At 41.1% G+C, this 18070-nt stretch overlaps 1 protein-coding gene across 1 annotated transcript in view; it reads left to right on the top strand.

The window, feature by feature from the left end:
* Positions 1–18070, top strand: part of LOC130086521 (A disintegrin and metalloproteinase with thrombospondin motifs 20) — a 143124-nt gene that overhangs the window by 41901 nt on the left and 83153 nt on the right. The window contains exons 10-11 of the mRNA XM_056252590.1: positions 9259–9400; positions 10702–10803. Coding sequence (XP_056108565.1) covers positions 9259–9400; positions 10702–10803 — 244 coding nt within the window. The remainder of the gene's footprint in view (positions 1–9258; positions 9401–10701; positions 10804–18070) is intronic.

Raw genomic sequence — 18070 nt, forward strand, 5'->3', positions numbered from 1 at the left:
TTATATCAGTGACATCACGCTCTCAGCTCTTTATATCAGTGACATCACGCTCTCAGCTCTTTATATCAGTGGCATCACGCTCTCAGCTCTTTATATCAGTGACATCACGCTCTCAGCTCTTAGTATCAGTGACATCACGCTCTCAGCTCTTAGTATCAGTGACATCACGCTCTCAGCTCTTTATATCAGTGACATCACGCTCTCAGCTCTTTATATCAGTGACATCACGCTCTCAGCTCTTTACATCAGTGACATCACGCTCTCAGCTCTTTACATCAGTGACATCACGCTCTCAGCTCTTTATATCAGTGACATCACGCTCTCAGCTCTTTATATCAGTGACATCACGCTCTCAGCTCTTAGTATCAGTGACATCACGCTCTCAGCTCTTAGTATCAGTGACATCACGCTCTCAGCTCTTTATATCAGTGACATCACGCTCTCAGCTCTTTATATCAGTGACATCACGCTCTCAGCTCTTTATATCAGTGACATCACGCTCTCAGCTCTTAGTATCAGTGACATCACGCTCTCAGCTCTTTGTATCAGTGACATCACGCTCTCAGCTCTTTGTATCAGTGACATCACGCTCTCAGCTCTTTATATCAGTGACATCACGCTCTCAGCTCTTAATATCAGTGACATCACGCTCTCAGCTCTTAATATCACTGTATCTGGTTAAGCGGTTAAGCTGTATCTGGGTAAGTTGTATCTGGGTAAGCTGTATCTGGGTAAGCTGTATCTGGGTAAGCTGTATCTGGTTAAGCTGTATCTGGGTAAGCTGTATCTGGGTAAGCTGTATCTGGTTAAGCTGTATCTGGGTAAGCTGTATCTGGGTAAGCTGTATCTGGGTAAGCTGTATCTGGGTAAGCTGTATCTGGTTAAGCTGTATCTGGGTAAGCTGTATCTGGGTAAGCTGTATCTGGTTAAGCTGTATCTGGGTAAGCTGTATCTGGGTAAGCTGTATCTGGGTAAGCTGTATCTGGGTAAGCTGTATCTGGTTAAGCTGTATCTGGGTAAGTTGTATCTGGGTAAGCTGTATCTGGGTAAGCTGTATCTGGGTAAGCTGTATCTGGTTAAGCTGTATCTGGGTAAGCTGTATCTGGGTAAGCTGTATCTGGTTAAGCTGTATCTGGGTAAGCTGTATCTGGTTAAGCTGTATCTGGGTAAGCTGTATCTGGGTAAGCTGTATCTGGTTAAGCTGTATCTGGTTAAGCTGCATCTGGGTAAGCTGCATCTGGGTAAGCTGTATCTGGGTAAGCTGTATCTGGTTAAAGGAGAACTCCGGGCAATTTTTAAGTGAATCTTGATCGTTAGACCTTTGTGAGTACTGACTATAAGAAAAAAAACGAACCGGATTGGTGCTTGCTACGCGGAGCTGCGACCGCGAATGCCCAGAGCTCCCACCCAGCTAAAACGGCAGCTATGGGGGCATCGACATAAAGAGCGTTTTTGAGCCTCTTAACAGACACAAAATGCAATTAAAATGTCTGTCCAACATGAACAGGGACCCTACATGTGAACAAGATGCGTTTAGCAACTTAGCCATTGTTTCAACTCACCTAAATAGTCTTTTAGACGGCAAGCTGTAGTCTCGCGCTGCAGTCCCGTGCTGTAGCCGGAAAAGGTAAACAATGTCCAGGTGGGAGGAGCGTTGATCATGTGCGACGAGTTATGATCAGAGTTGCTTACAAGTGAAGAAGAAATGGCTCCTCCCACCTGGACATTGTTTACCTTTTCCGGCTACAGCACGGGACTGCAGCGCGAGACTACAGCTTGCCGTCTAAAAGACTATTTAGGTGAGTTGAAACAATGGCTAAGTTGCTAAACGCATCTTGTTCACATGTAGGGTCCCTGTTCATGTTGGACAGACATTTTAATTGCATTTTGTGTCTGTTAAGAGGCTTAAAAACGCTCTTTATGTCGATGCCCCCATAGCTGCCGTTTTAGCTGGGTGGGAGCTCTGGGCATTCGCGGTCGCAGCTCCGCGTAGCAAGCACCAATCCGGTTCGTTTTTTTTCCTATAGTCAGTACTCACAAAGGTCTAACGATCAAGATTAACTTAAAAATTGCCCGGAGTTCTCCTTTAAGCTGTATCTGGTTAAGCTGTATCTGGTTAAGCGGTTAACCTGTATCTGGTTAAGCTGTATCTGGGTAAGCTGTATCTGGTTAAGCTGTATCAGGTTAAGCTGTATCTGGTTAAGCGGTTAACCTGTATCTGGTTAAGCTGTCTCTGGGTAAGCTGTATCTGGTTAAGCTGTATCTGGTTAAGCTGTATCTGGTTAAGCGGTTAACCTGTATCTGGTTAAGCTGTATCTGGTTAAGCGGTTAACCTGTATCTGGTTAAGCTGTATCTGGTTAAGCTGTATCTGGTTAAGCGGTTAACCTGTATCTGGTTAAGCTGTATCTGGGTAAGCTGTATCTGGGTAAGCTGTTTCTGGGTAAGCTGTATCTGGTTAAGCTGTATCTGGGTAAGCTGTATCTGGGTAAGCTGTATCTGGGTAAGCTGTATCTGGTTAAGCTGTATCTGGTTAAGCGGTTAACCTGTATCTGGTTAAGCGGTTAACCTGTATCTGGTTAAGTGGTTAAGCTGTATCTGGTTAAGCTGTATCTGGTTAAGCTTTATCTGGTTAAGCGGTTAACCTTTATCTGGTTAAGCTGTATCTGATTAAGCTGTATCTGGTTAAGCGGTTAACCTGTATCTGGTTAAGCTGTATCTGGTTAAGCGGTTAACCTGTATCTGGTTAAGCTGTATCTGGGTAAGCTGTATCTGGTTAAGCTGTATCTGGGTAAGCTGTATCTGGGTAAGCTGTATCTGGTTAAGCTGTATCTGGGTAAGCTGTATCTGGGTAAGCTGTATCTGGTTAAGCTGTATCTGGTTAACCTGTATCTGGGTAAGCTGTATCTGGTTAAGCTGTATCTGGGTAAGCTGTATCTGGGTAAGCTGTATCTGGGTAAGCTGTATCTGGGTAAGCTGTATCTGGGTAAGCTGTATCTGGGTAAGCTGTATCTGGTTAAGCTGTATCTGGTTAAGCTGTATCTGGTTAAGCTGTATCTGGTTAAGCGGTTAACCTGTATCTGGTTAAGCTGTATCTGGTTAAGCGGTTAACCTGTATCTGGTTAAGCTGTATCTGGGTAAGCTGTATCTGGTTAAGCTGTATCTGGGTAAGCTGTATCTGGGTAAGCTGTATCTGGTTAAGCGGTTAACCTGTATCTGGTTAAGCTGTATCTGGGTAAGCTGTATCTGGTTAAGCTGTATCTGGGTAAGCTGTATCTGGGTAAGCTGTATCTGGGTAAGCTGTATCTGGGTAAGCTGTATCTGGGTAAGCTGTATCTGGGTAAGCTGTATCTGGTTAAGCTGTATCTGGTTAAGCTGTATCTGGTTAAGCTGTATCTGGTTAAGCGGTTAACCTGTATCTGGTTAAGCTGTATCTGGTTAAGCGGTTAACCTGTATCTGGTTAAGCTGTATCTGGGTAAGCTGTATCTGGTTAAGCTGTATCTGGGTAAGCTGTATCTGGTTAAGCTGTATCTGGTTAAGCGGTTAACCTGTATCTGGTTAAGCTGTATCTGGGTAAGCTGTATCTGGTTAAGCTGTATCTGGGTAAGCTGTATCTGGGTAAGCTGTATCTGGTTAAGCTGTATCTGGTTAAGCTGTATCTGGGTAAGCTGTATCTGGGTAAGCTGTATCTGGGTAAGCTGTATCTGGTTAAGCTGTATCTGGGTAAGCTGTATCTGGGTAAGCTGTATCTGGTTAAGCTGTATCTGGTTAAGCGGTTAACCTGTATCTGGTTAAGCTGTATCTGGTTAAGCGGTTAACCTGTATCTGGTTAAGCTGTATCTGGGTAAGCTGTATCTGGTTAAGCTGTATCTGGGTAAGCTGTATCTGGGTAAGCTGTATCTGGGTAAGCTGTTTCTGGGTAAGCTTTATCTGGGTAAGCTGTATCTGGGTAAGCTGTATCTGGGTAAGCTTTATCTGGTTAAGCTGTATTGGGTAAGCTGTATCTGGTTAAGCTGTATCTGGGTAAGCTTTATCTGGGTAAGCTGTATCTGGTTAAGCTGTATCTGGTTAAGCTGTATCTGGTTAAGCTGTATCTGGGTAAGCTGTATCTGGTTAAGCGGTTAACCTGTATCTGGTTAAGCTGTATCTGGGTAAGCTTTATCTGGGTAAGCTGTATCTGGTTAAGCTGTATCTGGTTAAGCTGTATCTGGTTAAGCTGTATCTGGGTAAGTTGTATCTGGGTAAGCTGTATCTGGGTAAGCTGTATCTGGGTAAGCTGTATCTGGTTAAGCTGTATCTGGTTAAGCTGTATCTGGTTAAGCGGTTAACCTGTATCTGGTTAAGCTGTATCTGGTTAAGCTGTATCTGGTTAAGCTGTATCTGGGTAAGCTGTATCTGGTTAAGCTGTATTGGGTAAGCATGTCCCCGAACACAGCCGTTTCCCAGCAGGCCGTCACCGGTTTAAGTGTCTGAGTGCTAATATCAGATGTCAGCGTTGTGTTTCTAAAGTAAAAAATGACCTTTGAGCAAATCCTCAACAGGTCACGCTCTTTAGAGCTCAAAATTGCTCTTCTTGTCTCACTCTCGTCTGCTTTCTCTCGAGGTGCCGGACAAACAGGCCTTTAGTGGCCGGCGTGCTTGGCCCTCGGCAACCGTAACCCGGGGCAACGGCTCATTGAGGCCGGTTCCCTTTCAGACAGGAAGTGTCAGATATAATTAGATTTTCCGGAGACTCGACGCTTTGATCCTCTCGCCGCTTCAGTGACTCTGCCGGTGAGACGCCTGTTGATCAGGGTTAGGATCAGGGGTGACCAGCGTACGGGCTCTGGTTTTCCAGAACACACATCTAAACATTCATAAATCAAGATACATTTACTGGAGAAGAAGTAACATGAGTGAAGATATAAGGCTTGCTTACTGAAAAATGAGTTTATTCTTAAAACAAGAACAAATATCTGCCAAATATCAGTGGGGTCAGAAAAATAAACTTATTTCGAAAGGGAAAACTCCATTGGCTGATATTTGTTCTTGTTTTAAGCACAAACTCACTTCATTTTAATCAATATTTCAAACTTATATCTTCAGTCATTGTTCTTCTCCAGTAAATGTATCCTGATGTAAGAATGTTTAGTTGTTTGTGCTGGAGAATGAGACAGAAACACTGAGGGAGTGTGAAGTCAAAATAACATTCACTGCATTTATTCAGTCAACATTTGCTTTTATTTGCAAAATTCTTTTTTACTTTCTTAGTACACAGTCCTGGTCATATTGTGATTGATTGATTAATTGCTGCACATTATTATTAATAAAAAGAAACGTCTGTTTTTTTTAAAGCTAATAATTAATTAAATTATAAAATGTCAATTTAATATATGAATAATAATAAAAAAATTGTTTATTAGTTTAACATTAGAGAATCGTGAACTTGCGAATGTGTTGTTAAATTATCAAAATATTAACCTTAAGTAAATGATTTTACTAATAGTCAAAAGTAATTAAAAGCATTTTTTAGACTACATTAGTGGATCAAATCTTATCTGTTACTCAATCACTCTTTCACTCAGAAATGCATCAGTAAAATGGTTCATGAATATGTTTATGTTGACTTTAAGACGGCCGTTTTCATATCAGGTGCCTTTGCTTGATGGTTTCGGTCACTCCTTCTGTAGGAGGACAATTTTATTGCTCAAACGTTGCTCTTTCACAGCTTATCCGAGTTAGATCTCATTTTTTCTTAGATTTTTTCTTATTTAGGTCTTTTTCTCAGGAGAAACATCTGAGACTTCTCGGTTTGCTGTATATTTGCTATATGAGAAGATATAAAGCATTGATCAAAAACTGTTTTCTTGACAGAGATGTGTTGATGAGAGGAAAGCACATGCATATTCTGAAGCATTGTGAGTCCTCCAGAGCCGCAGAAACCTCAAGTGCTTCTGTGTTTTGACTGTCTATTCAATCTTTAAGAGCTCTTCAAGACGCAACACTCTCCTGTGAGGAGATTAAACAGACACACACTCACCGAAACACTGCATGCACACACACTTATACGAGACTGTACACTGCAAAAACATGGTGTTCTTCCTCAGTGTTTCTGTCTTGTTTTCCAGAACAAACATCTAAACATTCTTAAATCAAGACACATTTACGAAGAACAATGACTGAAGATATTAAGTCTTGCTTACTGAAAAATTAGTTTATGGTTAAAACAAGAACAAATATCTGCCAGTGGGGTCAGAAAAATAAACTTTATTCGAAAGGGAAAACTCCATTGGCAGATATTTGTTCTTATTTTGAGCACAAACTCACTTCATTTGAATGCATTTTTCAGAAAACAAGACTAATATCTTCAGTCATTGTTCTTCTCCTGTAAATGTATCTTGATGTAAGAATGTTTAGATATTTGTGCTGGAAAACAAGACAGAAACACTGAGGAAGAACATCATGTTTCTTCAGTGTAGTATTTATCATCATATGGCAATGGTTTGTCAAGCTACAGCTGCATTGTAAAGCATATTATGTTGCTCAGGCACTGCTTTTTCTAATCGTTTAATGACTTCTCAGAATCCCAAGGCAGTTTAGGTTAGCGTGTTTGATTATTAACTCGGTGTACTCAACTGTTAAGTTACTATACAACAAAAAACAGTGAGAATTTTGTCATGCAATAATCGATTTGTTACTGGAAAAGCTGTGATTTTGAAAACAAAAACAAACTACATTTACTGAAATGTGCAGTTGAATTAGTAGCGTTAAAGCTATGTGCTAAGCTAAATGTTGGCAAATCCTGTTATTTTCCATACAGCGCCAACTCGAGACTCTTCTCTTACATTAAAGCTCAATTAGCTGAGACGTTCATTGAGCCTTTTAGAAGCAGCTGTTGAATGTCTGAGAAATGAGGAACGTCTCGTTCTGTTCTCGCTCTGTTCAAGGACGAATCGACCGTTACCGGCTTGATTCTCATGCTAAAACTCACAATATATCAAGTCCCTCTGGATCTGCACCAAAACGTCACTTTACTAATGAAAATGAGGCCGGTTGAGCGTCGGTAACTGTTGCTCGCTCAGACCCGCTGCACAGAACGTCTCATAGAAGTTAAATGTGTTTATGAAGCGGTGAAAATATATGGATGTTATTTTTATGTGGGCTAGAATGACGTTTGGACATTGAAAGGCCTTTAATCTGTCGACTGAACTGAGAAAACGATGGTGTCGATGGTACTAATACCAGGGTACTGAATGATTACTGTATTTATGTACCATGATATTTACTTGTTTCTCCAAGGTACCATGGTACATGTCCAAAAAACCTTCAGTAATAATAACTGTGAGTCATTTTCCTTAATAAACTCACTTTACCATCCCGCCCAAATGATCTCCAGGTGTGGACTTCATGCCTGTGCCAGAAGGGCGCAGCCTGACCTGAACTCAAAGAAACCTGCTCGCTGATCAACCACAACATTTGATGAGCCCAAATGTTCTTATGGCACTTTTTCAATGTTTTTTGCAATGCAGTTCCTTGGAGAACCACAATAAATACAATGGTATATAAATAAACCTTTCCTAAAGGAATAAATCCTCTAAAAATACAATTCCTGCATTATTTACTCCCCCTTATGTTGACTTTCTTTTTGTCTGTGGAACACAAAAATAAGATATTTTTTTGTCTTTTTGGCTATATAATAAAAGGCAATGGGGTCCAAATTCTTTTGGACCCCCAACATTCTTTAAAATATCTTCTTTTGCATCCACAACTATAATTTTTGTCTTTTTAACTCTAGTGTTAGGATGCAAATTGTTCAGTATTCATTGTTTGCCATTCTAATCATGTGAAAGAGCCTGAATTCACACACTCACACTCACTTGAGCGTAGCTGAGAGATACTTAGAGATCTGATGGTCTCGGTTTACTGTAATCTTATCGCTCTTTAAGAGCTTTGCACTAACATACTCCTGTGAAAGGTTTTTGTCAGCTTCAGTCTTGCTGATTTTATGAACAAACTCATAACTGGTGATGACGAGGTGCGAAAAGACGAGAGTGTACGCCGCTTCTCTGCCCTGTCATCGTAACTCTGATGGATAAATGAGTCCCACAAAAGGACACATGCCCCTCGAGTAGTGTTCGTTTTTCCCCTCATAAAGACAAAGGTTTCTTGTAGGTTGTTCGGAGGGTGAGCGAGGTAATGAGAGGACAGAATCAACTGACACAGGTGTTTAGTCTCAAAGCCAAGGACAAATTGAACCAGCAACATTAAGAACTCACATAATTGCATCACACGGCTATTCTGAGCTTCAGTTTCCGTTCTCCCTTGCAGAAAGGTGAGCATGCGGAAGGCAAACGGAGAAAGGACTTTGTCAAGAGGTTTGTTTTGTTCCCTCTCTGGTGCCGACGACTGAAAGAGCCATTCAGAGATGTTAAGCCCAACAATTCAATGAGCTTCAATGTACAGCTGCTCTTTTGTAGCTCTTTTATGTGTTTCAAAGGAAGGGTGTGGTGGAACATATATGTCATGACGTAGCCGGAGCTGAAGGCGTGTTGGACTGATGTGCTGAAATGTTGGTTTTGGCACCGTTGTGTTGATTCTTGGAGACCCACCATTGTTAGAGAACACCGTCTTTTCCCCCATTGAAATGCGGCCTTTGTGTTGTCTAAGTCCATTCAATCAGTTATCAGCAGGTAACAAAGCAGACCACCCACCGCTGCCATCCTCTTACACTTGGCCTTCAGATGCCTGGTGAAATCAGAAAGACTGCATTCATATTATCCATTGACAATTGATTCAAAATAACAACAAATCCCAGCAAGCAATAGCCATCATTTCACCGTCTAGGTTAACTATAGAACCGATACAGTCCGGCCCTGAGTAACACACTTCTAGCCGAAATAACCTTGAATTTGGTTACATGTCATTTTTGCCAAAATAACTTGCGAGATGTACGATATTCCATCATGTAAGCAAAGTCAACAGTGATTACAAGGTGATTGGTTTCATGTCTTTGACATGTTATATGTGTAGATGACTAGTGTATTCTTGGGCTATGGTTAGACGTCTATTCAATTTTCACTGACAGCCTAATTTCGCCTTGTTTTAGTCTAGACGTCAGGGCTGTGTTTGGACGGCTATTAGACATCTTTTAAACGCAAAATTGCTTGCTGGGATACTTTATGATAGTACTTACCAGGGCACTTTCTGAGGGCAGGCACCAGGATTAAGAAAGCTATCACTTGATTAAATGTGTTGATATCTGTCTGTTTTTTCTTCTCAGCACCGGTTATGGTGAATGTCTCCTGGACGAGCCCTCAGGCCGGACGTATAACCTTCCCAACCAGCTGCCAGGTCAACTCTACAACGCCAACCGGCAGTGTGAACTCATGTTCGGTCCCGGCTACCAAGTCTGTCCGTTCATGGTACAACATCTAAATATACTTCGACAATGGATTCCAAATGTACTGTATCAGTGACACCTTAACTTACTGAGCACCCTGTTAGCAAGAGATCCTGAAACAGTGTTCCTTTGTGCATTGCTCTGTCATCCTTTTGGGAGTCTGTTTAGTCATTTAACGACCAGGGAGACTGTTTTTAGGGAACCCAACTGCTCTTAAGTTGTCCTGTTGCTCATCATTTCTTCTGGTGATTTGGTTCTTGTAGTCTCAAAGCTCATTTAACTAACCATCTGAACCCATTGTCCATACTAGTGACTCAACTGTATTTAGCTTTGTACCCAAGTCAAGGGAACTTACAGGTACTTGGGATGGGTTTAATAATATTCAAGTCATTATTTCTTCCCATTATTTTTTCCCTAGTCATTGGATTCTTGTAGTCTCACAGCTGAATTAACTAACCATCTGAATCCATACTAGTGACCCGACTATATTTAGGTTTCTAGCCGAGTAAAGGGAAGTCTAAGGTACTTGAGAAGGGTTAGTGTAACAATGTTCAAGTTCAGGGAAGAAAGAGGCGGGAACTGGTAAAAGTTCAACGTAAAACTTTAATCACAAAATAAACAAATTGAAAGTAAAGCGGCAGCCCCTCATGGACGTCTGCCGCATATAAACATAATAAAACAGAACATAAACATCCCAGGCCTGGTCCTCTCTGGTCCTTTACTGTCGTCACTCCTCCTTTTATCCTTCCTGAGCTCCTCCGTGGGACTAGAGTCCAGTGTGGCACTCATTAGCACTTGCGTATCCAGCCTTGCTCCGTTCCCACGGCTCTTGGCCTGCCCTGCTTGCTACAGTTAGATTTACTATTGTTCAAGTCTTTATCTCTGCAGTTTCTGTCAGGACTACTATCGTCAAATACGATTGACAATTATCATACAGTTTGGATTGGCGGTCTGGTTCTGCTCTGGGCAGCCTAGCATGGATAAGAGCAGGAGAGCAGCAATAACCCCCCTTAGGGTGAACAGAACAGAACCAAGGATGGAGGAGGGTAACTAGCTCCTGAGAAACGCGTAGCTGCTGATAATACTGAAGGAGCTTATATATGGATGCTGTGATAGGCCTATAGGTAGACGTGGATCAGCTGATGCGAGCTTGACTAACGTGACCTGCCAGAACTGACGCTACCCTTGGTTTTCCTGTTGTTCATTATTTCTTCTGGTCAATGGGTTCAAGGGAACTCTCGGGTACTTGGGAAGGGATTGATTTACCAATGTTCAAGTCATTGTTTCTCCAGTTCTGACTGAAGTGACTCTTGCCGATTGCAGAAACAGTGCAAGCGTCTCTGGTGCACCAGTGCGGAGGGCGATGTCGGATGTCGTACGCAACACATGCCTCTCGCTGATGGGACCGAATGTGGCTATGGAATGGTAAGACACTTTCCCTACGCTTCCATCCCTGTGTTTTTGTCTGGCGGTCAGTCGTGCGTTAAACTGAAATGTCAAAGCTGATGAGGATGGTAATGTGAGCTTGCATAGCTGGTTTACTTCGAGAACTCATTCTTGCCTGTGACATTAGCAGCCTAAACACTGAGTCAGATTCATTTAGGGGTATTTGTTTAATCCCACGTCTAACAAACTGGAACGACAAGAGCTACAAGATAATCTGTGAAAGAAAATCAGTTGGCAGAATATAGTGGGTGTACATAAACTGGAGAGTCTGTCCTGTAGGTATCGTGATCTTAGCTTGTTTTCTCTCACCTCTCGTATGCAATGCTAATTAGCCACATTTAGTTCATTGCTGCTGGATCTTTGAGAGCTGAGAACCGAGGTGAAGTATCAAGCCTTTGAAACCAAACGCCACCCGCAGCTCACCTTGTTGTGAACCCGTGACCCCCAAACCTCTTTACGATGTGGGTGAGTGGGTCACTGGTCAGAGGAGTTTTAGAGAGTCTTGTGTTTAGAGCAACACAAAAGACACTACATTCAGAGAAGAGAGCTGCAGAAGGAGGGGGTCCGTTTTCCTTCTTTTTAACCCTTTAACTGCAGGGAAACTACTGGAACAAGCCTTTCTGAGTGAATCAAATGTTAACTGAGGTAGGCAGTATCTTAATCCAACCAAAACAACCTCAATCAGGCTAGTGGATGGGAAAGCTGAAACCTTTCTCGTTCTCATTAACCGTGGGACTGCCGTGCAGTACGTGAAGCCCTGTGGAGGAAGGAGAGCGAGGAGCGTTTGTTCGTTGTTCTCGGTGTCGTCTGATTAAAGCCACAAGGGCATGAAAGAGTTCATGTCCGTGTTAAACTTATAATCATTGCTCGTTAGCAAAACAGACCTCCCATTTTGACTAGTGCTTTAATCGTATATCTATTAATCCTTTAGTGTTCTGGTGACTAATGTTTTAATAAAAGCAGTGTTCGCTCAAACTAACAACATGAAGAGATTTATGTGAAAAGATTAATTTGGGGATGAATTATCTTGTGGTTTGCAAACAGTTTCTCTTCAGGATCCAGAATTTACATTAGATGGCAATTCAAAATTAGAGCCAAACTTGCATATCATACAAAAGTAAACAATAATGCTATTTTATTGTCTAATAATCATTTTGACTCAGTGTTGAAACAATTTCATGGCAGGTTTTTCATTGTTGTTTATATTTTATTACTTTATTTAATATATTATTATATTATAAAATAATATATAAATAAAATTATATATTATTTATATATTATTTACACATTTATGTCACAATAATATAAATTATAATGTTATTAATACTTTGAGCTTTTGATTTGTTTATGCCTCTTATATTATGCTGGTTTCATACACTAGTCTACCAAAACTAATATCAATACCAATAATAATATCCTTATTTCCTCTTATAGTTAATGCCATCTGGGTCACATTTCCTAAAACTGCACATTTATTCATGGTCAACCAGTGCATGTTGACATCTTGTTTAATTTGACAAGCTTCTTCCAAGTGACAGATGAATGTGAGCCAAACTTCCGATCAGATGCATGGATTTTCAACAGAATAGATAGGAAGTGATTCATACTGCGTTTTTTATATACAGGACTTTGCTGTCCGAGTTCTTATATTATATAATTTGCTGATTGAGAACTGAATCACGACCCACCAGTTTAGGAGTGTTGTTATATTTCATGCCAAGCGGAATAGTTACTGCGTGACTCTTTACAAAAACAGGGACACAAAGGGTCTCTTTTGTCGGGCTCCTACCCCTCGTGGCCCCTGCACCTTTGTTTGTGGTGCTGAGTGCCTGGTGTCACCTCCTCATGGGGCCGTTTGAAGTGGCAGAAGTTGAAAGAAAAGTGGCTCTCGGTCTCGGCTCACCTGCCTGTCTCGAGCTCTTTAATGTGGGAAGGTCCTCACGAAGGCTTGTTCAAAATATCTTTCTCTGTCTCTCTTCTCTCTCATTTATCTCCAAACATCGGCCGTTTGATCCCGTTTAAGCTGGTAAATGGACCACTATGTACATAAATGGTACTCGGGAAATGCATGAGTTCTACCAGAGCTGCAGAAGAGCGACGTGATGGACCCATAATTGCTTTGATTCTTTGTGGTCCCCTAAACTTTCCCCCTTGTCCCTCGGCCTCTCTCTGTCCTTGATTCCCTCTCCTACAGTTTCCCTCTCGTTCATCCTCTGTCTCGCAGGGCACTGGAGTGAGTAATGTGGTCACATGACCCCAGCGGCCTGTCTGTCATCCGGCTCAGTGAGCCCTGTGCTAACAAGGGCGTCCCATCACTTGCCATCTATAAATACCAACACCTCCCTCCCTCCCTTCGCAGTGAGAGAGCACAGGCTTGGGCCGCAGTCAATCCGGCTCCTGTCATCTCCAGGGAGAGCGGCCTGCCATCCAGAGGCTCCTTTGAAGAGCCCAGCCGGCATGAATACGTGCTCCCGGGAGGCTTTCAAAAGCACAAGAACTGGGGGGGTTTGAAGACCCTGTTGAGAAGACCACCAACATGGTTTTGTGTTTAGATCCTGGCATCCCAATCAGGCTTCTTAACTTGCTTAACAAGCAAAACTCAAACTTGGTCTTTAATTGAATTGTCTTAAGGGGAACTGCGTGCAAAGTTAGCAGGGAGCTGGAGGTAAAACATAAACTAGCTGGTTAACTGAGTCTGTTTATTGGTGCAGAATGGCCAGTAAATATGCTTGTAAATGAAGTGCTTGTATTTGCACTGATTATTATCAGCTCTTCCCATAAGATTTATGTCTGGAGGTACAAAAGACACTATTGTGTATATAACCTGTCCTCGTCTCAGTCTTATAAACATCTGGCATTAGAGAATTTGCTGTAGAGTTCCCAATAAGGCTTTTTAACTATATTATACTTGCTTAACTAATGATCCACAAACTTGGTCTTTAATTGAATTGTCTAAAGGGGAACTGTAGGTAAAGTTAGCATGGAGCTGGTGGAGATTGTGTTGTTAAACTAGCTGGTTAATGGAGTCCATTTATAGGCACAGATAAATATGCTTGTAAAGGAAGTGCTTGTATTTGTTTCCTCTTCCAATAAGATTTATGTCTGGAGGTACAGTAGACACTATTGTGCATCTAACAGTGTATATAACCTGACCTCGGTTAAAGAAAAACACTGTCTTGTAAACACCAGAGGGTCTCATTTATAAAAATGTGCGTAGGATCCTTACTAAAAATGTATGTGCGCCCAAAAGCCAAATAATATTCAAAACCGTGTGTACGCCAGAACCTGCGCAGAATTCCCTTTATAATCCCAGTCAGCGGAAGATTGTGCGCACATGCGTCTCCTCCCCGAAATAACCAAATATGAGCTGACGACGCCTCGTTTTACTATGCAGATCCTCATCTGCATATCATTTGCATATGCATATTCATCCACGTTTAACGGTACAAGACATTAGGAAAATATGAGATATGGATGTGCCGTCACACACATTACATTGCTAAAAATCATTTAGTAGCCGATCCTTGCCTTGTTTTTGAATTAATAAATCAAAATAGTATAAAATACATTTCAGAAAAAGTTTTCCTCTGGCACAATAGTATTTTTAATTGCTTTATATTTTTAATGGAAACAAATAGGCCTTATTGTACATTATTGATAATTATTTGCATGAAAATATTCTGCTATTATAACACGCTAAGCAAACATTAAAACACAGCATGCAACAGGAAAAGTGTTCAAAAGCAGCGCATACACTACAAATATGTCTATTTATTAGAATATTAAAAATGTTGTAACTTCTCGGTAATGATTTCAGGTAATTTAAGTGCTTAACTCCATTAATGAGAATGGCATGTTTAATCTAAATGATTCAGATCAGAAATCATTCTTTCATTTATTTAAACTGTTGTTGTGAACATGCACTGTATTTATGATTAGGACTCATAATGAATAATAAAGTAGTTTTCCTTCATCTGTTTTTACAGTGGCATACGCCTGTTTCAGGGCCTGTTTTGTGCGACGCAACGCTTATAAATGAAGGCGTTGGAGAATTTGCTTTAGATCCCGAGTTCCCAATAAGCGGGATAATGTACATCCAGCCGGTTGTTATCTCAGAATAAACCCGACAGGGTGATCAGGATCAGGTCTTCATCAGCCTGAACACACACACAGACACACACACACACACACACACACACACACACCTGAAGGGGTTTATTCTGAGATAACAACCGGCTGGATGTACATTATCCGCTTATTACACAGATATTTGCCACATAAGTACATAATGAGACACAAAATATTAAACCTGTGTTTCTGTATTTAGCGGCTGTTATCTGGGAATATCACACCGCTGGATGGCACGATTGACCAATCAGAATCAAGTATTCCACAGAGCCGTGTAATAAGGCTTTTTAACTTGCTTAACTAACGAACCTCAGACTTGTTTTTTAACTGAGTTGTCTAAACTGATGTTTTCAGCAGAGGAACTGCAGGGAAAGTTAGCAGTATGGCGTTAAACTGTGAACTAGCTGGTTTATTGGTGCAGAGTGGAAGTATCCCCATAAAGACGCTTATAAATGTAACAGTCAAATCATAATTGTGCTTGTATTCGGTTCCTCTTCCAATAAGTTTAGTGTACAATAGACACTATTGTGTGTGTAACCGGCTGGGCTCAGCACCACCCTCACCTGTCCTCGTCTCGGCAGTTAGAGAAGGAGACTGGAGTCTTGTAAACGTCTGGCGTTCGGAGGGTTTGTTGGCGCGGTTCTTCGGGTTGGCTGGGGTTCCTGGCAGCGGTTCTGGGATCGGTCCTCCTCCGTGTGGATCACTTGTCACTTCTCCTGCTAATCTGCACGTGTTTCCAGTATCGGCGGCCCGGGATCTGATTTTCAGCATTGAGTTGTTGGTGCGGTTGCCAAGTAATGGAGGTGAAGGTGCGATCGTGGCTGATTGTCGCTTGTCGAATGGCTTGCGTATTTTGTTTCACATTTATTTAACCAGGAAAGTCGATTAAGAACAGGTTAGTGATGCGTTGTCTTCTATGAAGAGCTTGCTAATAATGAATTATAGCTCCATCTATACTTATAAATAAGTATTACTATTTTATAAATATATTTATAAAGACTTATTAAGACCTATACAGCATTATATAGTTACATTTGTATTATTGTTTACATGCATTTGCTTTTTCAATGCACATACTCATAATCCATTATACACTGATTTAGAAGTATTAATTAGCCAGTCATATGGTTCGATGAATGTATGTATTAAGATGCAGCCTGCATTGCTATAATGTTTTTATATTATAGTTACAATTACTTTTTAGTAATTCAGATTATTTCTGAATAAATACTTATTGTGTGATAATACAGTTATTATCCTCTATAAATGCATCATTGATGGCTTTAAGTAAAGTGAAAACATAGGATGCAATTTTCCTAAAGCAAATGATAAGAAATCATGCTTCAGAAAGACATAGATGATAGAAGTTATAGTTTAGAAGTGTTTATTAAAAACTGAAAAGCAGATATGGAAGGTGGGATGTGTTGTTGTTATCATATTTTGAAGGATTCTCCGAGGAAGAGGCCATACAATCCTCAACATGTGGCTTGTGGTGTGACATCTGTGCGCTTCTACATGTTTTGAGGATAAAAGTGTGTGTTTTTTTCAGTCGGTGACGCAGTGTGTGTGTGTGTGTGTGTGGAGTGTGCACCTCCTGTTCTGTGGGTTGTAGTCTGTCATTAACATCTAAAGGGATTTACTTCAGTACATCAGCTGTTCAGTTCACGTGTCACACATCAACAGTGAGGAACGCACATCATCTGCTGTTTTGTCCTTCTAATGTCTGACATTTGATGCTTATGAATCAATGTTTTGGGCATAGGAATTATCCTTAGTGTGCATATGCAAATGTCCTGTTCATCCTTCAGGTGTGTATTCAAGAGGGTGACGGACTTAGATTCAAATATCTGCCATTAATCAAGACTTGCATTATTATTCCGTTAGCCGCTATAAACTTGTCAACAGTTTAAACTATTTGAACTAACTTGCTTCACAAACTTCTCTGCAAACTGGTGTTGTGTTGTGGCAATAGTTGCCCTGAAACAGAAACTGACCACAGAAGAAGAAGAATGATGGTGATGATAATGAAGATGATGATGATGAAGATGATGAAGAAGAAGATGATGATGATGGTGATGATGATGAAGATGATGAAGAAGAAGAAGAAGATGATGATGATGATGAAGATGGTGATGGTGATGAAGATGATAATGGTGATGAAGATGATGATGATGATGATGATGGTGATGATGAAGATGATGATGATGATGATGAAGATGATGATGATGATGATGATGATGAAGATGATGATGATGATGATGATGAAGATGATGATGATGATGATGAAGAAGATGATGAAGATGATGAAGATGATGCGCCTCTTGTGGCGACACTGAGGAATCACTTCTTGCAATCATACTTGCATGATATTTCTGTCCATCCATTCATCATTCTATCGATTCATTCATCCATCTATCCATCTGTCCATCAATCATTCCATCCATCCATCATCCATCAATCGATCCATCAATCAATCCATTTGTCCATCAATCTTTCTGTCATTTGTTCTATCCATCCATCCATCCATCTGTCCATCAAATTATCCATCCATCCATCAATCAATCGTTCCATCCATCCATCCATCCATCTGTCCATCAATCGTTCTGTCCTTTGTTCCATCCATCATTCATCCATCATTCATCAATCATTCTGTCCATCCATCCATCATCCATCCTCCATCCATCCATCCATCATCCATCATTCATCCATCATCCATCGACCCATCCATCCATCCATCCATCATCCATCATCCATCATCCATCATCCATCATCCATCATCCATCCATCATCCATCATCCATCATCCATCCATCCATCCATCATCCATCCATCATCCATCCTCCATCATCCATCATCCATCCATCATCCATCATCCATCCATCATCCATCATCCATCCATCATCCATCATCCATCATCCATCCACCCATCCATCATCCATCCATCATCCATCCATCATCCATCATCCATCCACCCATCCATCCATCCATCCATCATCCATCCATCATCCATCCATCATCCATCATCCATCATCCATCATCCATCATCCATCCACCCATCCATCATCCATCATCCATCCACCCATCCATCATCCATCATCCATCCATCATCCATCCACCCA

The sequence above is a fragment of the Rhinichthys klamathensis genome, unplaced genomic scaffold (assembly GCF_029890125.1).
Source record: "Rhinichthys klamathensis goyatoka isolate OS25496 unplaced genomic scaffold, OSU_Roscu_1.1 h1tg000096l_1, whole genome shotgun sequence".
Lineage (NCBI taxonomy): Eukaryota > Metazoa > Chordata > Actinopteri > Cypriniformes > Leuciscidae > Rhinichthys > Rhinichthys klamathensis.